We start from the raw sequence: 22967 nt of genomic DNA, 5'->3' as shown, positions 1-22967 counted from the left end.
TATTTTTTTTTTCTCGTGTTTAATATCGTTAGTACTCTTTTAGCCGGTTCCGTTCCGTTTTTTCCCCCCCTGATCTGTTCTTCAGGAACTCTAACAACATTGGTAAGTTGAAATCATTCTACAATCACGGTGAGTAATGGCTTCTTCTCCTACAATTGTAGTCTGCACTGCTTGCCACATGTATAGCTTATCTATCTCTGTCAGCAGTGAGCCTTATACATGTGATAAATGCAGGAATATAGTCAGGCTGACAGAGAAGATTTCAGAACTAGAGTCACGCATCCAAACTTTAATGGAGGATAGTAAGAATGTGAGGGCCTTAGATACGGTTTTGGATGTGACTAGCTCAGAAAGCCCTGTACATTGTTCGGTTCCGGTAACAACGCCCATGCAGCAGGGCAATTGGGTGACTGTGAGGCGGCATAGTCGCGGGTCAAAACACCGCTCTTCCGTTCCGATCAGAACATCAAACAGGTTCTCCCCACTCAGTGAAGCACCCACTGAGAAACCTGATGAAAGTGCTCTAGTGATTGGCGATTCTATTGTACGGAACGTGAAAATAGAGACACCAGCCACCATAGTCCATTGTTTACCGGGAGCCAGAGCGCCTGACATCTTGGCAAATTTAAAAGTGCTGGCTAATGCTAAACGTAAATTCAGTAAGATTGTTATTCACGTCGGCGCTAATGATGTTCGACTTCGCCAGTCGGAGATCACTAAAAATAATGTTAAAGAGGTGTGTGAACTTGCAAGTACGATGTCAGACACTGTAATATGCTCTGGTCCCCTCCCGGCTTACCGTGGTGACGAGATTCATAGTAGACTGTGGTCACTCCATGGCTGGATGTCAAAGTGGTGCCCGCGAAATAACATAGGTTTCATAGACAATTGGACAAGCTTTTGGGGCAGACCTGACCTGTTGAAAAGAGATGGTCTTCATCCCTCCGGATGTGGAGCATCTCTTCTATCTAGAAATATGGCACATAGTCTTAGAGTTTGCACTTGACTAACTGGGGCCCAGGTCAGGAAGCAGACAGACTGGCTAAACCGACCGTCTCATGTCACAGAAATCAGTTATTTCTCAGCACATAGAGACCCTTTCACCTAGATATCACACTATAGAGACTGTGTCTGTTCCCCGAGCAAAAAAATACAAAAAACGCCTGAATCAAATCAAGACTAACAATTTAATTGATGTTCAACAAATAAAAAATATATATAATACAGAGAAACAATTGATAAAGCTTGGCTTATTGAATATCAGGTCCCTTTCTACGAAAGCACTTTTTGTAAATGATATGATCACTGATCATAACCTAGATGTGCTCTGTTTGACAGAAACCTGGCTAAAACCAGACGATTACATTATTTTAAACGAGTCCACCCCCCAAGATTACTGTTATAAACATGAACCGCGTCTAAAAGGTAAAGGAGGAGGTGTTTCTACTATTTATAGCAGTATTCTCAATGTCTCTCAGAGAACGGGCTTCAATTATAACTCGTTTGAAGTTATGGTGCTTCATATAGCATTATCCAGAGAAACAAGTACTAATGATAAATCCCCTGTGACGTTTGTGCTAGCTACTGTATACAGGCCACCAGGGCACCATACAGACTTTATTAAAGAATTTGCTGATTTTCTATCCGAATTAGTGCTGGCCGCAGATAAAGTCTTAATAGTGGGTGATTTTAACATCCATGTTGATAATGAAAAAGATGCATTAGGAACAGCATTTATAGATATTTTGAACTCTATTGGGGTTAGACAACACGTGTCAGGTCCTACTCATTGCCGAAATCATACTCTAGATTTAATACTGTCACATGGAATTGATGTTAATGGCGTTGAAATTCTGCAGCAAAGCGATGATATCTCAGATCATTATCTAGTCTCTTGTATAATCCAGATAGCTAAAACTGTTAATTCAATTCCTTGCTACAAATACGGTAGAACCATCACTTCTACTACAAAAGACTGCTTTGTAAGTAATCTTCCTGACTTATCTGAATTCCTCAGCATATCCAATAGCTCAGAAAAACTTGATGATGTAATAGAAACTATGGACTCTCTCTTTTCTAGCACTTTAGATACAGTTGCTCCAGTGCGCTTAAAAAAGATTAAGAAAAAAAGTGTAACACCGTGGTATAACGATCATACCCGCGCCCTAAAGAGAAAAGCACGAAAAATGGAACGCAGCTGGAGGAAAACAAAACTAGAGGTTTTTCGTACTGCTTGGTGTGAATGTAATTTATCTTATAGGAAAGCATTAAAAACTGCCAGATCGGATTACTTTTCATCTCTTTTAGAAGAAAACAAACATAACCCTAGGTATTTGTTCAATACTGTGGTTAAATTAACTAAAAATATAGCAGCAACAGGTTTAGACATTTCCCAAAAGCACAGCAGTAATGACTTTATGACGTACTTTACCTCCAAGATAGACACTATTAGAGATAAAATTGTAACCATACAGCCGCCCGCTACAGTATCGCATCAGATAGTGCGTTGTAGATCTCCTGAGGAACAATTCCATTTATTCTCTGTAAGGATTAATTAGCTCAAATTTATAATGATTCAAATAAGGAATCGAATCGAAAGATTCGAAACTTGATTAAATTGATTCAGAATTAATAGATTACACTTCTTAACCATTCGTCCAGCAAAGTGGTCAATTCAGCATAATGTATTAACTCAAAAGGTTTATATTATGTTCCTGGCCAAGATCACAAATAAACCAAAATATTACGTTAGGAAATTTTAAAGCTGAGGTAGCTTGATCTAAACACAGATAGAACTTTTGTGAACATAAAGTCAAGACACTTCTTTTAATGAAACAATGATTTATTGACTACTCTAAGACACAACACTAATCTCTACTAAAACACAAAACAAACACACACACACACACACACACATTCACACTCACACTCATACAGTTCCGGGGATGAGAAATTACTGAGTTGAGGAGAACCCCAAATGTTCTAGTATCTTAACTAGTTCTTAGATCGCAACCTTAGAAAATCACAAAAGCAGAGACTTAGCTTTTAACTACTTAGGGAGTATTTTGCACCAGTTTCAGCGAAGTAAACAGAGATCTTGTTACTTGCGTTTGTGCTGGGAACGGGGGTTCCGGGGGCTCGTCTGAGCGAAAGTTCTGGTTGGTTGCTGGTCGATGACGTAGTTTGGGAAATCCCTCGACGTGGAGGAGTGGTTTTCTGGAGCCGATCTTTCGGTTGCCTGGTTACGCAGGTTGATGCGCTGGAAGTTCTTTTGAGTCGGCGTTGCGAGACTTGGAAAAGTTCGGCAGTCACGAAACTTCAGTTCTGTAGAGTTTTGATGGCACCGTTGCGTGCTTGGTCGAGTGGTCGAGCGCAGATGGAAAAGCACTCAAACCACAAGAGGCGAAAGGCGTGAGGCGAGAGCTGAGAGCTCTGAGTTCGCTGAGTTCTTGCTGAGTTCGCCTAGTTCGCTCCGTTCTGTTAGGAACATGAAGTTTTAAACGGGCCGCTAGGGCACGTCCCACGATGCTGGGATCCAATGGCATTGCTGAAGGGGCGGGTCACGCCAACCCCTTTCTGTCCTGTAATTCCTTCTGGTTCGTGACTTATTAGGATATGGATTTCTCTGCAATTTTGTTATTAACTTCAATAAACTATTTAAAGTATAAAAAAGAAAGTATAACAAAGTATACACAATCATTTTCTCATTCATCCAGACAAACTGCATCCATCATGATATTTCATCGCATATTACCCCATGGTAAATTGCTTGCATGCTAAAACATTTGTCACTGCTAAAGGCATATAAATGCATAGATTAAACTCCAACGATCACATAAAACACATCGAGCATATAAATGAAAACATATGATACTGTTTATAAGCTGATTGTTTCTTAAAGATTGTCTCTGCAGTGTACGTATCTCTATTGAGAGACGGGGTGTTTTGGAATGTCAGGGGGAGAGGGGGACAGGAAGTCCGAAAAACCATGTGAGTCACGCTGGACGCATCATGTGCCATGCCAGCTTTATTTCAGAAGACTGGAGGTTTGTTTCTTAGGTGCTTTGAGACAGAGAGCGTTTTCTTCTCTCTGGATGCGTAAGACGCAGATCTCGACAAAAGCGGTCCATACAATTAGCGTCTGGTGATTATCATGTGATGGTCATGTTAAAATTTTATGGCTGGGAGGAGGATTCTTTTTGATTAACAGAAATGTGAACACTTCTGTTTGGGTGCTTTGTTCCGCATTCCTACACATTCCCCCTTTTGGCTGGCGATGTTTCTGGTGTGAACATCGGCAGGCACTGGAACAAGAGGCAGAGAGAGAGAACAAGGCACACACAAGACACAAACAAAATCTCCATCACTAGCTGAATACTGGTGCAGGGATTTAGTTATTTGGCCTGGTACAGTTAGAGGCACTTGAAATGACGTAGGGCCGCATCGGTGAGAATTATTGTTAATTTGGCGGTCTTGATTGACCGGAGTATCGGGAGTTCAACGAGGCGGTGTAGACGTGTGCTCGATCAGGTGCTACGTCAGACAGTGCTTGGGATCGTATTCAAGGCGGGCTATCCATTAAGGAGTCTCTTTCTCGTAGCGCATGGGCCATGGGAGTAACTAGGCGTTGCGTTTGAGCGTAACCGTTTTGGTATGACTGTGAACCGTTCGTTAAGATTTATGACGTTGCTAAATCGTAATTCAGCTTGGAGTTTGTTCGCATGTCGTTTTAAGGTGGCTAGGTTTAGAATGTTAAACAGAGTGCCTACAGCCGCACCAGCCCCAGCAGAGCGCCCAATAATCGTTTGGGACGCCGGTTGTACCCGCTTAATTCAGCCTGGGTTACGATCATTTTCTGTAATTAGCGCAGCATGTGGTTCACATCTGCCTGCATGTGGGCAAGGGCTTCCCGTGTCTGACGGGTGTCGGCCCAAGACTTTTGGGGGCTGATAGGGTGTAGTTTGGTCTGGAAAACATCATAGGGTCGAATCGGCCATACACCTTTAGAGGTAGACTTTGCGGTTAGCTATTGGTAATCCTGATTACGCAGAGACACAGGGTGGCGAATCATAATGTCTACCTGGAGATAGAAAATAACAACGGGACAGTTAGCCACGAAGATCATGGTTTGGCGGGGTTGCTCAAATCGTAAACGAAATTTCCGGCAGTGATTTGCAACTAATTTGGTGTACTGAGTCAATCCCATCTTCAGGGGGCCTAGACTTAAAAGAAAAGTTAGGTCAGTTTCTGATGAGGGCTAGAAGGAAGGGACACATAGAGAAAGGGAGAAAAAGGAAAAGACAAAGAGACACAATGACACTGACTGAGGTTAGACAGTAAGGATAAGTGTCACATGTGTGGAGCAGCTCCTCTCTGCTGGGTGGAGGTTGGTCCTAGCAGTGCGGCAGAGGAGAATGTTTAGGTGATTTGTGTTGTGTTTAGGAGGTTAGCTGTGTGTTTACCTAGAAGGATAGAAATCATGTTAATGTGAGGCGGGGTCAGGAGTTGTCGGTCTGTGTCAGTGGGTTTGGTCTTCCCCCTTTTTCTGTTAGTTGGAACCCCAATGTCTCTTTATCTGCTTTTGGTGAACCCATCGAAGAACTGGCTCGCTGCGCCCTTGTCCGATTCTGGTTCGGTCGGTAACAGGCGAGAACTTGTGGGATTTCTTTCAGTGGGGTAAGGACTTTCTCCGACTGGCACTAGGGAGTGTTCTGCCAAGGATGGCGAAACCGTAATACCACACTTTGTTTCCGACACTGAGTTCCTTGTGCGAAGGAGGTGGCTAGCATGGGGCTTTACATCCACATGTCTCTATATTTCCTGCATCATTTCTTTCAATTTTGAGTTATGCTCGGTGGCTTGGGTTTCTTGGTTGAAGCTGGCAACACATCAGGCATCCTTCTATGTAATCTGCCACATCTTGTTGTATGCCAGGCTTCTGTGCCACATGTTTGAATGGGTTGTAGGTGGTTTTGGCACCACAGTGCACTGCGCATGGTGCATCGTATGCATGCCTAAGCCTCATCCCCCTTTGGCTCTGAGGGACTACAAGCTTTGGCGCAGTGAGGGGCTCAGAGACATATGTGAGGGCACCATTTAGCGGATGCAGCATGTTCTTGACGGATTGGAGGGTGCGGAGGTCTGAAGACGTGGATTAGTCAAGTGTGGAACTCATAGGAGAGTAAAGTTCGAAGATGTGAGCAGAAATGGGTGGGTCTGCTGATGTGGGAGTAGGAGGGGTTTAGCATGCCAATGTTATGTTGGTGGCGGGTAAGAGCTGTAGCCATTGGGATGGGTGGGAGGGCATGAAATGTATTGAATGGTTGTGATGGGCAAGGGTCGCTGTTGAGCCGAACCACGCCCGCTTTCAGATTGCCCTGGTGATTGTCTGGGCAGTCATGGACTTACGCTGTGGGCATCAGTTTCATTGGGCCACAGTCCGGGACGTCCTTTGCAAAAGAGTCCCTGTACTCATGTAGAATTTCTTTAAGTCTTTGGTGGTCTGCTTTCTTGAGTCTGGTGTCCTTTGGTAGGCTTTGGTGTCTGTGCTTCGTTGCTTTGAAGAGATTCAGGCTGCCGGCTGAGTTTTCCTGCCCAGGGGCTAGCACTGCGACAGATACTAAAGTGTCTTGGACATTTATGGCAGTTCTGAGTTGAGGGGGACCTGAGTCCCACGCTTGCAGTGAGCAGAGGGAAGGGCCTTGTTCTTTGCTGCTTGGCGTTGAACTTGAGCTTGGCCTTGACTTTGACACTGCATTGTCACTAAGCAAATTGAAGGCAACGTCTGTGGCTTGACACTGCGACTCATTGGAGACTACTGACTGGAAGGGCAATGGCTTATGGACTTGCGTCCACAACTTCAGGTGTTTAAAGTCTATCAAGGGTTTGAAGCGATTTAGCAGATCCTTTCCTATGAGGAGCGGATAGTTGTTTAGAGGTGAGATGTAGACTGGGTGGATGAGATTCATCGGTCCCACTGTTAGGTGAATTGGGGCCACATGTTTCAGCTGTAGGCCCATGTTTGAGTATGCTTGCAGGTTCAGTTCGCACCTTTGGAGTTTGAAAGTTCCATCAGTTATAGTTCTTTGAATTTTCTCAAGGAGTTCAGTTGACATTAGAGTGATGTCGGCTCCTGTGTCTAGAAGGGCTTCCGCTTTGACATGACCCTCGATGGTGATGGGAAGGTAAAACTTTCTCGTTGTACCTTTCTCGGTGAGATCGCCTAGGAGTTGAGGGACTGGCGTTTGAGATGAGATAGGTAGGAGTTCAGGACTGGTTCGGTGTTCTTCAGAGGAGTGGCAGACGACCAGGACAGCACTTTCGGGTGATTGAGTTGTTATATCAGCAGGTGTTTGTTGGAATCTTCTGTGATCTGACGTGTCATGTGTTGAGTCAGTTTCTGTCTCTTGCTCTGGATGTTTAAAGAAGCTTTCTTGTCCATCTGAAGTTATGACAGTTACAGTGTTCTTGGGGTAAGGAAAAGAGGTGCTGTTCTGTGTGGTTTGTTGGACCAGGTGGTCGTTGCCTTCTTGTCTGGCCGCTAGTCAGGCCGCAGTGGGTTTTTCTTTCTTTTCCCACTTCCGATCCTCCTTTTTGCGTTTGAAGAACTCTTGCATCATCATTTTCATCAGTTCTTGTGAATCAAAACACGGCAATGTCTCTTCTTCATGTGTAGATTCAGCTTGAGCTTGATCAGTGTGGAATCTTTGTAAGTTTTTTCGTCGATTTGTCGGACTGGTTGCATTAGATTCCCACGAGCCATTTCCTGAACTTCCTGATGAGGTTGGCTGACTCCATGATCTCTCCCATCGATTCTCACGAGGTCTTGGATGGTACCAGGATTTTTCCCAGTAGCGTGAGTGTGAGTGTTGTCGTCCGCGTGGTCCATCCCAGCGGTCGTTTCTTTGTGTAGGTCGGGCGCCAAAGTGAAAGTCACGTTCTCTGTTGAATGAGGATGGTCTCCATTCTCTAGGAGGTGGCTTGAAGCTTTCTTGGTGTTGGGCGCCCTCTAGGGTCATTTCTTGACATTGTGTGTTAAAATCAAGAACTGCAGTAGACTTGGTGCCTTTTTCTGACGCCATCTTTTGCTTGCCGTAGGCTTTGTGCGCCAGGTCTCGCAGCTGTTGAGACGTCATTGTTTGTGGGCATGCAAGGACGCCAAGGTGGTGGCTTACCGCAGGATGGAGATTTCTCAGAAAGAGAGTCTTAAAGTTCATGTCCTGCTCCATGTCAGGTTTGTTGCGAGCTCCGAAGTATGCTTCTCTAAGCCGGCTATAGTATGCCTGGGAGGATTCATGACGACCCTGTTTTGTCTCCAGGGCGGCCACCAGTCCTTGCTCTGATTCCGGGACTGCAAATTCCTTGATGAGGGCTTGGCGGAGCGATTGGTAGTCATTCTTTGTGTGAGAAGGCTGTCGGTCCAGGAAGCTCCGCACTTCAGGGCTGGATGTCGTTCGCAGCAGATAAAGTCTGTCTTTGTCAGTAACGTTGGGTCTCATTTCTAAGTGAAAATCGACATCATTCAAGTAAGAGTGGACGTCTTGACCATCTGGCACACTCGGGGTGAATTTGCTGATGTTTCGGGTCAGCTTGTCAAGGTCTTTGAGGTCCATGCCATGTGATGGGTTATGGCTGGCCTTGGGGAGTTCTCGTAGCTTGGGTGTGAGGTAGGTTTCTTCAGAAGGAGCTGGCGAGGGTTTCTGAGTCGCTCCCTCCCCCTTTTGCTCACGTGACATTCCAGGAACATGGGACCCGGGCCTGCTTGGCAGGGGTGAGGGCGGGGCCCGTTGCGTCCTGGTTGGCTCAGGGCGCAGTTCATAAGCATGTCTGAGTTCATTTTTGACACTGTCAAATACCTCTTTCATGTCTTCAAGTTGTTGAGTGAGGTAACCTATCTCAGTTCTTGCCTCGTTCAGATGTGTTTCGAGGGCTTTAATTCTGCTGTTCTTGTCTCTGAAGTCCAGCCTTGCCTTTTCCAGTAGCTGCTCGACGTACTGTAACTCGCCGCTGAGTTCGGCGCGGGCTGACTTTGCTTGCTCCATTTCTTGTGTGTTGTTAGCAAGAGTTTCTTGTAGTCTAGCAATCTCCTCAGTTGCTCTGGGATCCGTCTCGTTGGACCCTTCCCGTTGATCTTGATCCTCCAGCTCTAGCTGCTCGATGCGTTGCTGTGCGCGTTTCAGCTCCTGCTGGAGATAGGCGAAGCGTCTGTCGCTCCGTTTGAGGGAGGCGATGAGGGTGTGACTCAGGGAGCCAGTGATCTTTGCTAGCTCTTTGTGTCCGTAGCTCTGACCTGGATCATGTTTCATGATGCCTGTTATGTTGTTGTCCAGTTGGTCTTGTGTCTGGTGTTTGACAGCTTCGGCGGCTTTGGGTAAGAGGCTGTCCGTCACGGCGCTTAGCCAGATTTCCAAGTCCTCCCAGTGACCAACGGGGTCTGTTGGGCGAGGCATGTTTTGATGCCGTGAGGAAAGACCAGACCACTGACTGACACAGACCTGTAGAAAGAAGAACAAACAAACAAAACAAACAAACAAAACCAAAACAGTGGTGTGAGTGTGGTGGTGTCGGGTGTAAGTGGGTTTTGGGTGTGTTGTGTTGAGGTGAGTGTGGTTCTCCCCGCAGGTGGTTCACTGGTGTGCACGCCTCCAGCTAGCGTCGCTATGGAGGAGGCGAGGGGGTAACCACGGGTGTTGTAGCTAGAATAGAGAGAGGAAAGAGGAACAAACACCCACAGCAAAGAACGGCGTAGTCGTCGGCTGCTTCCCCCTTTTTCTAAAGAGAAGAGAGAAAAGAGACAACAACAAAAGGAACACTTTGGGCAGAAGGTAGAAAGAGAGAGATTGGGAGAGAGAGGGAAAGTGAAATACACCTTTCTGGCCCCAGAATGAGTACAGTCAAGTTTTTTTTTTTTTTTTTTTTTTTTCACTTGATGTATGCTTCTAGATACGGTGCTCAGAAATGGGAATTCCAACACGCCAGGACTATGATTGTTATTATAATCCCCTCCAGGATGAGGGAATATACAATAACAATGACAGTATTGGCTTTGCAGCTGGTAGGATTGACACTGTACACCAATCAGAGCGTTTCTGGAAACGGGTTCACGACTGGCGCCTATCAGTCCTCGCTGGATTCGTTGGGACCTTGGCTGTAGGGTTCCACGATGAGAGGGGAAAGTGAGAGTTAGACACAAGTTTAATTGGCGTTTTCAAGTTGTATGAACATTGATTAAATGTCTTTTAAACAACCAAAATTCTCTGCTTTTATGATTCTCACAGGCACAATCGAGGAAATAGCAGCAGTAGTCGAATCAAGAGGAGGACAGCTAGGTGAAAGAGAGAGAGTGAGGAGAGAGACAGCCAATTGGAAATGAGGTTTCGCTCCCAAGTCAGGGAATATGACAAGACTTGATTATTACAATTACAATTAAAGCCTTGGTTTGCAAATTAAAATTGATGTTTCCATTCAGTAATGATTGTGGGAGAACTAAAACTGTAACGCTTTGTTAAAGTTTTAGTCAGCAGTTGTAATCAAATGAATCAACACAAACCATTGAGGTATGGGAAAAGGAACAACTATTGATTGTAAAAAGGAGTCGTTTTCAAATCAATAATGATTGTTCCTGGTTATAATTTAGAAGTTTTCATTAAAAATTGGTCAAGGAAATTATAATTTCTCTATTCAACGTGTATCATTGCCGTCTGAAAAGGGGAAATGTGATTATGATTAAACTTAAAATTAAAATGTTCAATTAAAATCAAAAAATTTTTAATTGGAATCAGAAGTTTAAATTAGAGATTAAAATTTCCAAATAAAAAAATGTTTAACATAAATTATCACCTTGGCAATGAAAGTTGGTGACCAAATTAAAATGATGCCTCCTTAAAATTGACTACAAATAATCAATGTTAAATCAATCACAGAAATTGCGGTGTGGCAAGGAGATGTGATTATTTATTAAGATTGATCAAAGTATTCAGATTGATCAGCTTAAAAATAGTATTTGATTATAAAGCTTGTAACAGTTTAATCTGGCAATGCAAACAGTCAAAAAGGAGAGAGCCTTAAATCGAAACAATAAAATGTTTTAATTTGAGATTTATGATAGGGCTTTAATGGTTTGTTACAATCGCATCAAAAAGAGATTTAAGTTTAAAATTGTCAGTATTCCTGTCACATGGGAGGAGGGAAGAAATACAAGGAATAGTGTACAGAGATATGAAGTAAAGAAGTTTGCAGAATGAGCGTTAAAGTTCAAAGCTTGTGATTGAGTCACCCAAACAACGTTACACACACTGAGTTCAAACACAATGGATCACCCTAACCGATTGCGTGCTAACTGCTATTTTTCAAGGCTAATGGTTTTACATAGGCTTCAATGCACACGCGTTAGCTTTAGCTAGGTTAGCTATACCACTTGTTGTTTACAATATGAGCAGGCGGACTGCGCCTGCACAACGAAACTCTGCCCCGGAAAAGGTATGTTAGGATTTCCGGGTCACAGCGTTTCTATGGCAACCACCAGCGTGTGGTTCAGCAGTCTTAAATACAATGCATGAAATGACAGGACATTTCGGAATTGCAAAGCAAATAAGCACTATTTAGATTCTTGTCTCAACTCGTTAGAGTGAGGCACATTTATCCACAGATTTACTGCGATTAATACAACATATTTCACAGGTCTCGGCGGACCTTAATTCTGTGCTTGTCTGTTAAACAACACCACAGCACATATGGACTCAGCCACACAATTTTAAGATCTCAAAATTTCTCCCATAAAGCAACGTGTGGGTGCTCGCGCTGAGCGCCACGTCTTAACTTCACTAACGTTAGTTTTAAGTGAATACTAGGTAAAAGAGCATTAGGTCGCGAGCCTAAAGATCTTAAACCGGGAGTCAGCTTAAGTTTTCACTCTGGAACACGCAGTGTAAAACACTAGCTGCAAGGCCTTTTGACAGAGAGGAAAAACAAGGAACACGCTCGTTTTTCTTCTTTTCTTTGTCTCAATTTCTAAAACTTTACTGCAGTTTAAATTCTTTACACAACAACTCAAAGTTATGCTTTCATTCATTCCAGACTGGCAGCCACAATAAAGCATACAGTACACAATAAACTGTTTCTCTGTCTTTGAACTATTTCTACCGGATAAAATAGAACAAATACCATATAGAATGACTTGTTTTATGTTCAAATAGTTAGATGTGTTCGCGTTATCTTCTCCACCATCTGTAAGGATTAATTAGCTCAAATTTATAATGATTCAAATAAGGAATCGAATCGAAAGATTCGAAACTTGATTAAATTGATTCAGAATTAATAGATTACACTTCTTAACCATTCGTCCAGCAAAGTGGTCAATTCAGCATAATGTATTAACTCAAAAGGTTTATATTATGTTCCTGGCCAAGATCACAAATAAACCAAAATATTACGTTAGGAAATTTTAAAGCTGAGGTAGCTTGATCTAAACACAGATAGAACTTTTGTGAACATAAAGTCAAGACACTTCTTTTAATGAAACAATGATTTATTGACTACTCTAAGACACAACACTAATCTCTACTAAAACACAAAACAAACACACACACACACACACACACATTCACACTCACACTCATACAGTTCCGGGGATGAGAAATTACTGAGTTGAGGAGAACCCCAAATGTTCTAGTATCTTAACTAGTTCTTAGATCGCAACCTTAGAAAATCACAAAAGCAGAGACTTAGCTTTTAACTACTTAGGGAGTATTTTGCACCAGTTTCAGCGAAGTAAACAGAGATCTTGTTACTTGCGTTTGTGCTGGGAACGGGGGTTCCGGGGGCTCGTCTGAGCGAAAGTTCTGGTTGGTTGCTGGTCGATGACGTAGTTTGGGAAATCCCTCGACGTGGAGGAGTGGTTTTCTGGAGCCGATCTTTCGGTTGCCTGGTTACGCAGGTTGATGCGCTGGAAGTTCTTTTGAGTCGGCGTTGCGAGACTTGGAAAAGTTCGGCAGTCACGAAACTTCAGTTCTGTAGAGTTTTGATGGCACCGTTGCGTGCTTGGTCGAGTGGTCGAGCGCAGATGGAAAAGCACTCAAACCACAAGAGGCGAAAGGCGTGAGGCGAGAGCTGAGAGCTCTGAGTTCGCTGAGTTCTTGCTGAGTTCGCCTAGTTCGCTCCGTTCTGTTAGGAACATGAAGTTTTAAACGGGCCGCTAGGGCACGTCCCACGATGCTGGGATCCAATGGCATTGCTGAAGGGGCGGGTCACGCCAACCCCTTTCTGTCCTGTAATTCCTTCTGGTTCGTGACTTATTAGGATATGGATTTCTCTGCAATTTTGTTATTAACTTCAATAAACTATTTAAAGTATAAAAAAGAAAGTATAACAAAGTATACACAATCATTTTCTCATTCATCCAGACAAACTGCATCCATCATGATATTTCATCGCATATTACCCCATGGTAAATTGCTTGCATGCTAAAACATTTGTCACTGCTAAAGGCATATAAATGCATAGATTAAACTCCAACGATCACATAAAACACATCGAGCATATAAATGAAAACATATGATACTGTTTATAAGCTGATTGTTTCTTAAAGATTGTCTCTGCAGTGTACGTATCTCTATTGAGAGACGGGGTGTTTTGGAATGTCAGGGGGAGAGGGGGACAGGAAGTCCGAAAAACCATGTGAGTCACGCTGGACGCATCATGTGCCATGCCAGCTTTATTTCAGAAGACTGGAGGTTTGTTTCTTAGGTGCTTTGAGACAGAGAGCGTTTTCTTCTCTCTGGATGCGTAAGACGCAGATCTCGACAAAAGCGGTCCATACAATTAGCGTCTGGTGATTATCATGTGATGGTCATGTTAAAATTTTATGGCTGGGAGGAGGATTCTTTTTGATTAACAGAAATGTGAACACTTCTGTTTGGGTGCTTTGTTCCGCATTCCTACATCTCTATTATAGGAGAGGAGGAATTGTATAAACTTGTTAAATCATCTAAACCCACAACATGTATATTAGACCCTATTCCATCTAAGCTACTAAAGGAGGTACTTCCAGAAGTCATAGATCCTCTCCTGAATATTATTAATTCGTCACTATCATTAGGATATGTCCCCAAAACCTTCAAAATAGCTGTTATTAAGCCACTCATTAAAAAAACACAACTTGACCCCTATGAATTAATTAACTACAGACCAATTTCGAATCTCCCTTTTCTGTCAAAGATACTAGAAAAGGTAGTATCCTCACAATTATGCTCTTTCTTAGAGAAAAATGGTATCTGTGAGGATTTCCAGTCAGGTTTTAGACCGTATCATAGTACTGAGACTGCTCTAATTAGAGTAACAAATGACCTGCTATTGTCAAGCGATCGTGGTTGCATCTCTCTATTAGTGCTACTGGATCTTAGTGCTGCGTTTGATACTATTGACCACAACATTCTTTTAAATAGACTTGAAAATTATGTAGGCATTAGTGGTAGTGCACTGGCATGGTTCAAATCGTACTTATCTGACCGTCATCAGTTTGTGGCAATAAATGAAGAGGTATCATTTAGATCGCAAGTGCAGTATGGAGTACCTCAAGGCTCAGTGCTTGGGCCATTACTTTTTATGCTTTACATGTTACCCTTGGGGGATATCATCAGGAAACATGGTGTTAGCTTTCATTGTTACGCTGATGATACTCAGCTCTATATTTCTTCGCAGCCCGGCAAAACATATCCATTCGAAAAACTAACAGAATGCATAGCTGATATTAAAAACTGGATGGCGAATAACTTCTTACTGTTAAATTCTGAAAAAACAGAGGTACTAATTATTGGACCTAAAACCCTAATGTAATGCCCTAAAACACAGTCTAATACTAGATGGCTGCTTTGTAAATTCGTCGTCATCAGTTAGGAACCTAGGCGTCCTATTCGATAGCAATCTCTCCTTTGAAAGCCACATTTCTAGCATTTGCAAAACCGCATTTTTCCATCTTAAAAATATATCGAAATTACGACCTATGCTATCAATGTCAAATGCTGAAACATTAATTCATGCGTTCATGACCTCAAGGATAGATTATTGTAATGCTTTATTGGGTGGTTGTTCTGCACGCTTAATAAACAAACTCCAGCTGGTCCAAAATGCAGCAGTTAGAGTTCTTACTAGAACCAGAAAGTATGAGCATATTAGCCCGGTTCTGTCAGCACTGCATTGGCTCCCTATAAAACATCGTATAGATTTTAAAATCTTGCTAATTACTTATAAAGCCCTCAATGGTTTAGCTCCTCAGTACTTGAACGAGCTCCTATCGTATTATAGTCCTTCACGTCCGCTGCGTTCTCAAAATTCTGGCAATTTGATAATACCTAGAATATCAAAATCAACTGCGGGCGGCAGATCATTTTCTTATCTAGCGCCTAAACTCTGGAACAATCTACCTAACACTGTTCGGGAGGCAGACACAATCTGTCAGTTTAAATCTAGATTAAAGACACATCTCTTTAACCTGGCTTACACATAAAATCATTAACACATTTCTATAACTCAAATCTGTTAAAGGATTGTTAGGCTGCATTAATTAGGTCAACCGGAACCGAAAACACCTCCCATAACACCTGATGCACTCGTTGCATCGTAAAAAGAATGGCATCTACGCTAATATTAGTCTGTTTCATTCTTATTCCGAGGTCACCGTAGCCTCCAGACCCAGCCTGTATCCGGATCAGATGGTCACTCCAGTCCCCCGGATCCAGTCCGTACCCAGCTTAGCTCATGGATCACCACCTGGAGATGACTTCAATAGCCGTGGATGTCAACCAGATGAGCTCCAAGGCGGATCATCAATAAAGACCTCGCCAACCTTGACGGCCATCGGCGCTACACCACAGGATCCTGATGAGTTCTCTACAATCAGACATTGGTACAAACTGTTGTTTGGTCTGGCCAGAGGAGAACTGGTTCCCCGACTGAGCCTGGTTTCTCCCAAGGTTTTTTTCTCCATCTCTGTCACCTGTGGAGTTTTGGTTCCTTGCCGCTGTCGCCTCTGGCTTGCTTAGTTGGGGACATTTTCCAGCGATATCGTATACTATTTGAACTGAACTGACGATGATATCACTGAATTCATTGATGAACTGCCTTTAACTGAAAATTGATTGTTACAATAATGCGTTACTTACACACTATTGTGCTGTTTAAATACTGTGCAGTTGCTTTGACACAATCTGTATTGTAAAAGGCGCTATATAAATAAAGGTGACAGTAGTGATAAGATGGTGTCAATGTCAAGATGATTAATGACTTTGACCTTTGACCTTTCCCCCTCCCCCTTCGTGACCTTTTGTGCCCTTTCCCCTCCCCCTCTGTGACCTTTTGTCCCCTCTGACCTCTGTCTCGTGACCCCGGATATGTATGAATAGCCATAATTAAAATTCCTGAGACGACCCCGTGACCTGCTAATGACGTCTTTAGGGGTTTTTAATGAAGATTAATGATGGTTGAACTCTGACTGGTGATGTCTTTAGGGGTTTTTATGAAGATTAATGATGGTTGAACTATGACAGGTGAAATTTTAGCAATGAGGGGTCTATTATTTGAAGTTTTCAGTGACCACACGGTGACCACATGACAGGGACGTGATCAAACATATAAATACAGCATAGCATATCTGTAGAAAATCGAGAAGAGCTGTCGAATACATAGACATGGATGCGATACACTCACCTAAAACCACCGCGAGAGGATGGGATGAAGAGATGTTAGAACGTCTGACTTTGGCTCCAAGAAAGCCATTCAGACGAAATGCATATTTGAAGTCTCTCTGTAGAAATACAGCCAGCTTGAGAGAGGAATTTTACCTGAGTAGTGAGGAGACCATATTCGGTTACATATTTCACGTGCGGTCGCAATCGGTTACGCTCTACACAGCAACTGGTATAAGCGAATTTGCGTTGGGGCAGGAACGCTGTTTGGAATTATCCGTCAACGACTGGAAAATGTTTTTCTATGATGTTTGGTTAGATATGCGTGAAAGTAAAAGACGTCCGTGGTATGCTGTTGATTGGAACGGAGATGTGCCAAACACACGGTACCGTCTGCTCGGAGACCGTAATGAAATGAATCCGGATGACTACTTGTACATATTCTTATGCGAAGACGAGACAAAGGTCCTTGAGGGTTCATACGATGAGACGAGTGAGGAACCTCCAGATCCATCTGCCCCACGAGTTATGTTCAAGGGTCGTGATCTACAACTACTGAGCAGAATTTTTTCTACCATAAACAAATTATTCAAGTGGAGCGTCAAGCAGACCAGATACAGCGGAATTAAAAGACGATTGTTTCACGTAGAGGATAGTCCCCAGCATTAGGCACCGCCCATTAATTTTGGACGCTATAAAGACCAGTAAGTAGCGCTACCTCACATCGCATTACCATCATGTCTCAAGAAGACCAAGGTTTATGCTGCGATTGTGGCTTTCACGACCGCAAATCTCCTTTCAACCTCAAGGATCACGATGACAATGCTCGTGATCAATTTTCATCAAGCAACGATCACCCGCCCGAACGCCACAAAGAATGGTTAGATAAATTCTGCACAGAACTCGGATATCGCAACATTGCCTACCTATCAGATCAGCGCACCGCAGGATTTGATGCCACAGACGGATGCTTCAGCGCCATAGGGTTTAAAATTATAAAAGCCCTGATCGTACTGCTGCTGCAACACATCATCGACAACAAACTGAGAGAAGAGTGTGAGGGTTGTGCAACGGATCACCCGAGCCAGTTGCAACATTCCTGTCTGTTTGAGCCTGCTGCATACTACTTCGACTCCCGCTTTGACGAGTTGTGCCGTAAACTCTTCAAACCTGATTTTCAGACCATTATAGACTTCACCCTACGCCGCTGCGGCTTAAAGACCAACAACAATCAGAGGATTCAAGAAGCTACCGGAGCTATCCTGAACGAATTAAGAGAAGAGCCTTACATCGTCGCAAAGCTGCAAGAAATCAGGGAAAAGGTACTGGACAAGTCCTACAAGAAAGTCGTTTACGACGCCTTGGATCTCTGGCAGAGCAGCGTGTCAACCCCAGGGGTCTGAGTGTGACGGCTAAGACATGGGGTGTGCGTGTGGCGTAATGAATTTTTTCAGAGACTTTTTGATCATCCCTCGTTATAAACATCAAATGATTGAAATGCTACTTATGGTCATCGAGCTAGAGAGCGATCATGAGAAAGATTACGAGGGACAAACAATACGTATAAAAAACCTCAAAATGACTGGTATAAGAAGATCTCTAGATACATGGGGTGAATTGACCGATATGTGTCTTAATGGTGAGAATTCCCCCAGCATAATGATCGTTAAAATTCTAGACGAGTTAGGCAAAGCTGATGAAGGAATAAGAGTTTCCGAGGTCCTGTGTATGTGTACATATTTAACCGATGTGTGTGTAAAACTTGTTAAAAAAGACGAGAAAAGCAAGGTTTGTGAAATGGTTGACACAATGGTTAACTACATACTAGGTCGTAACTTTATGGCAGCTGTAAATTGTCTTTACTGGTTAGACCATCTGTAAAGCCGTTATATCAGTCTACTCATTATTTTTTCTGTATGCATGCGTATTTTATCCTATTCTTTTATCACATTTGTAAACAATTTGATCTCTATACTTTTGATGTAATCAATTTGAAATGTATATAAGAGTGGACTCGAGGTTACTAAAGCGTTAAAAGTCTATCCTCGAAGAGGGACGCGTTCCGAAGAAATTGCAGACGGATAAAGTAACCGAATTTTTTAACAAACATTTTCAAGTTTTAATGAATAACCACGACATCCATCATTTTGCGACAGCTACCGAACTTAAGGCCAGTATTGTGGAACGTTTTAACCGTACTCTGAAAAGCAGAATGTGGCGCTTTTTAACTGCTACGAATTCGCGGAGATACGTGCATGTTTTGCAAGATATCGTGCAAGGATACAACTCGTGCTATCATAGGAGTATTAGGATGAGACCTGTGGATGTGGTCAAGGAAAATGAAGCTACAGTGTTTGAAAACCTGTATGGAAGTATGAAAAAGAATGAGAATCCTGTATTTAAATATAAAGTAGGAGATGTTGTCAGGATTTCAAAAGTGAGAGGACCATTCGCAAAGGGGTACGAACAGAACTACACTGAAGAATTTTTCACTGTTTCAGCGTGTATTCCTCGTAATCCCCCCGTATACAGGCTGACTGATTATGATGGCTACTTTATGATGTTTTACGAAGAAGAGATACAAAAAATTATCGTCAGCAAAAACAAAGCGTTTAACCCTCCTGTTACCCTAAAATCCGCTAACACCTTTGTTCCACTGGGGTCAATTTGACCCCAAATTTAAAACCTCTAGAATATGATATTTTTTTGCTAAAAGGTTAGTGTCAGGTAATTGATGTCTTTGTTGACTACTTAACAACACTCTGAAACACACACCCCCACTTTCACTGTCAAACACCTGTGACAAAATCTCACTGACAGAAAACCTTTGCGTAGAGGCCATTTTCAATTGAGAGAGCAATTCAATTGACAGTGGTTCTCGCAATACTACAGGTATGGTTGTGTTAGGATTTTTTTTTTTTTTATTATACTTAACATATAAAATTATAGTGCATATTATAAAATCATAGCATGTTATAGTGACCTCAATATCACCCAAAACAAATGTGTGTAAAATTTTTTATATTTCTTATGTTTTATACAGCTAAAAGAACCTGGGGTCAAATTGACCCCAAAGAACACCGATGTGACAAAATGTGTACAGGGCATTAAAAAAATAATATCATGTTAATTTTATGTTTACCAAGTTTTCCCCATTAAATTAGGAAAAGTCATTCAATCTGAAGCAAAAAAAAAAAAAGTCAATTATATATGTACATACGTTAAACATTGAATGGGGTCAAATTGACCCCAAGGATAACAGGAGGGTTAAGATAGAGAAGATTTTAGGCGAGAAAAAACAGGGTCGCTCCACACATGTTTTAGTGAAATGGGTAGGTTGGCCTCCGAAATTTAATAGTTATATAGACAAAAAGACTTTGGTAGACTTACAAAAGCCTTAAAACATACAACCCTGGGCTGTAAGAGATCATACGTGTAAAGGACTACCATGGACGACGACGGTTTCTATGTCACTCTGCCATGCAACGCTTCTTTATCAGTTTACCCCGAAAATCGTATATCTAGTTATACAACAAACTATAAACCTGAAAGGCGAGTGGCAAGTAGGTCTTGTTGAAATTGAATATCCTAGGAGCTGGTATGCATTTAATGACAACGATGGGATTTTCAACCTAAACATCTCACCGGCTCCGCCCCAGAAACACGCAAATAGACCCGGTGAAGCCGTGTTTAAGCAGTTATCAGGACTTTTCATGGCGAGGAAACTTCAAATAAGCGGCGGATACTACGAGGATGTTCGAGCCGTGATCCGGGCTATAAATGAAGTTCTCGCACCGACGGGGGTGATGGGGTATGATCAAATAAAAAACAAAACACGGCTGGTCGCGAAACCCAACATTTCGGTTACCTTCTTTGGTAAACTCGCCACTGTTTTAGGACTTGACCCCGACGAAGCTTTAGGGCGTTCAGCCTATCATGAAAACGCAGATTTTACAATAAGCGCTATTACCGACTCACCTCACCAAGCCGACATCAACGCAGGCTTCTATACGATGTACGTTTATACCGACATTATCGAATACCAATCCGTGGGTGATTCGTACGTCCCCCTTTTAAGATGCGTTCATATAACGGGGAAAAACAATGATACCGTCAGTGTTAGATACGACAAACCGCATTACGCATCGGTCAACAAGTCGCTCATCACAGACATTTCTATAGAATTAAAGGACGACCAAAACCGTGAAATACCCTTTTCTTACGGGAAAGTCATCGTAAAACTACACTTTAGACCCAAGAAGCAATCTGTACTTTAGGAATGGTCTATTATAACCATCGCGAGATGAACGCTGCCGATTATGTCGACTATTACCGAAATCAGGCCGGTGGGGGTCTACCCGGATATGCCGGTGGGGCTGTTATGTACGGGGCTGGTCTGGGAGGCCTTTTCAGGGGTCTGTTTAGGATGGCAATACCGTTGTTAAAAAGAGGGTTCAGTATCGCTAAACCTCACCTTAAAGCGGCTGCTAAAAATATAGTATCTGATGTCGTCTCAAATGCGATGTCAAGATCGCATGACTCTAAATCTCAAGACGGATCAGGTCTCATGGTTATGGCTCGTAAGAGAATGTCTAAACCACCCGGTGTAAGGAGGCGTGGTCATTCGATAAAGAAAACAAGGAGCAAATCCAAGAAGTTCTCAGTCAAACGCAGAAAGGTTAAGAAGACCGTGAAGCGAAACATTGCCCGTGAAAAAACATGGCATGGCGTTACTTCACCGTATGTCGGGGGAATGTATTAAGTCCGAGCTGGATTTATTTACGGTCCCGCTGACGCAGACGGTTATTGAGAAAAACAACTATTTAGAAGTACCGCCTTTATCAGCCATATCCGACTCTTCCCCGTTGGAGTTTTTTATTGCCGGGACCGGTGAAGACTACATAGACCTAAATAACACATTATTGTTTCTACGGCTTAAAATAACAAAGCCTAATGGCGATAACATCCCGGACCCTGCAAAGGTGGTCCTAATAAATTACCCCGGAGCCACTATATTTTCACAAGTTGACGTGAGTCTCGGCGATCGACTGATATCTCAGAGCTCCAGTACCTATCCCTATCGATGCATCATCGAGAGTCTTCTCAACTACAGCAAAGATGCTCTGGAATCCCTTTTCTCAGCAGGTCTCTTTTTTAAAGACACAGCGGGGCACATGGACGAAACCGATCCCGTGGGTCGTAATGCGGGCCTAACTAAGAGGTCCCTCTACACAACCGGTAGTAAAGTTGTGGAGTTGTTGGCTCCTATTCACAGCGACATTTTCTTTCAAGAAAAATTAATGCTAAATGGTGTCGATGTGAAAATAAGAATGATCAGGGGTAAAGACGAATTCTGTCTGATGAAGAGTGGCGACGATGCCTACAAATTAAACATCGTGTCAGCATCCCTATTTGTCAAGAAAGTATCCGTTTCACCCTCTGTGAGGTTGGGGCATGCCCAGGCGTTGCTCTCAAGCACAGCCAAGTACCCCATAGACAGGGTCTGTCTGAAAAATTTCTCCATACCTGCTGGATCCCGCGTTTCAAATCAGGAAAATTTGTTTTTGGGGACGCTACCAAAATCTATCGTCCTGGCCATGGTGGATAATGACGCATTCACCGGAGCCTACGACAAAAACCCATTCGCATTCAAACATTACGATTTGGAGTTCCTAGCTAAACAGTTTCCTGCTAAACCTCTACAACCAGACTTTGCCGGGGGTTCCGCCGTGCGTGAATTTTATCAGCTGGCGACCGCGACCGGGAGACACCTTAAAAATCAACCCCTATCTATTAACAGGGAAGACTTTCTGAAAGGCTACTAACTCTATGCCTTTAACCTCACACCCGACGAAGACTGCGGACAGCACATTTCGCTCATCAAGTCCGGAAATATCAGACTCGAAGCACGCTTCAAACAGCCGCTAGAGCGTACCATCAACCTTGTGGTTTACGCGGTTTTTGACAGTATAATTGAAGTGTCTAACCGGCGACAGGTCCTGGTCGATTACTATTGAACCTAAAATGAACACCGTACAACTCACAGCGATCATGGAAAAAATTTTGTGTAACACCCATTTTCTCGGAGTCCTACCCCGCCATCACCTTCCAGAAAGACCGCTAAGGAACTTTCCTGCCATGTGTATAATTAACACACACCCTTCTTATTTACCTGGGGAACACTGGGTTGCCGTTTATCTAACTCAAGAGGGAACCGGATGTTTTTTCGACAGCTTCGGCAATGCTCCTGATGATGAACGCTTTCCAGCGTCTTTCAAAAACTTTTTA

At 43.0% G+C, this 22967-nt stretch overlaps 2 protein-coding genes across 2 annotated transcripts; one reads left to right on the top strand and one right to left on the bottom strand.

The window, feature by feature from the left end:
• Positions 1-7627: 7627 nt before the first annotated feature.
• Positions 7628-9622, bottom strand: LOC141284464 (uncharacterized). Its single transcript, XM_073817431.1, has 2 exons — positions 8856-9622; positions 7628-8008 (listed from the first exon to the last, which is right to left on the bottom strand). The coding sequence occupies exons 1-2, from the start codon at positions 9447-9449 to the stop codon at positions 7628-7630; spliced, it is 975 nt and encodes a 324-aa protein (XP_073673532.1). The 5' UTR covers positions 9450-9622.
• An 11781-nt stretch (positions 9623-21403) lies between these two features.
• Positions 21404-22504, top strand: LOC141284463 (uncharacterized protein F54H12.2-like). The gene has a single exon (XM_073817430.1). It carries the CDS (start codon positions 21404-21406, stop codon positions 22502-22504), a length of 1101 nt encoding a protein of 366 aa, XP_073673531.1.
• Positions 22505-22967: the final 463 nt, after the last annotated feature.

Source organism: Garra rufa, chromosome 14 (genome assembly GCF_049309525.1).
Source record: "Garra rufa chromosome 14, GarRuf1.0, whole genome shotgun sequence".
Classification (NCBI taxonomy): domain Eukaryota; kingdom Metazoa; phylum Chordata; class Actinopteri; order Cypriniformes; family Cyprinidae; genus Garra; species Garra rufa.
Note: the sequence above shows the minus strand (reverse complement) of the source record. Positions and strands in the feature narration are given on the sequence as shown.

What these genes read in the sequence shown, in the direction of transcription:
- LOC141284464 (XM_073817431.1), bottom strand. Translation starts at nt 9,449, where the DNA reads ATGCCTCGCCCAACAGACCCCGTTGGTCACTGGGAGGACTTGGAAATC. An exon ending in AACTTGAAGACATGAAAGAG is followed by an intron (nt 8,009 to 8,855) that starts GTATTTGACAGT and finishes AAATGACCCTAG; the next exon opens with AGGGCGCCCAACACCAAGAA.
- LOC141284463 (XM_073817430.1), top strand. Translation starts at nt 21,404, where the DNA reads ATGGCGTTACTTCACCGTATGTCGGGGGAATGTATTAAGTCCGAGCTG.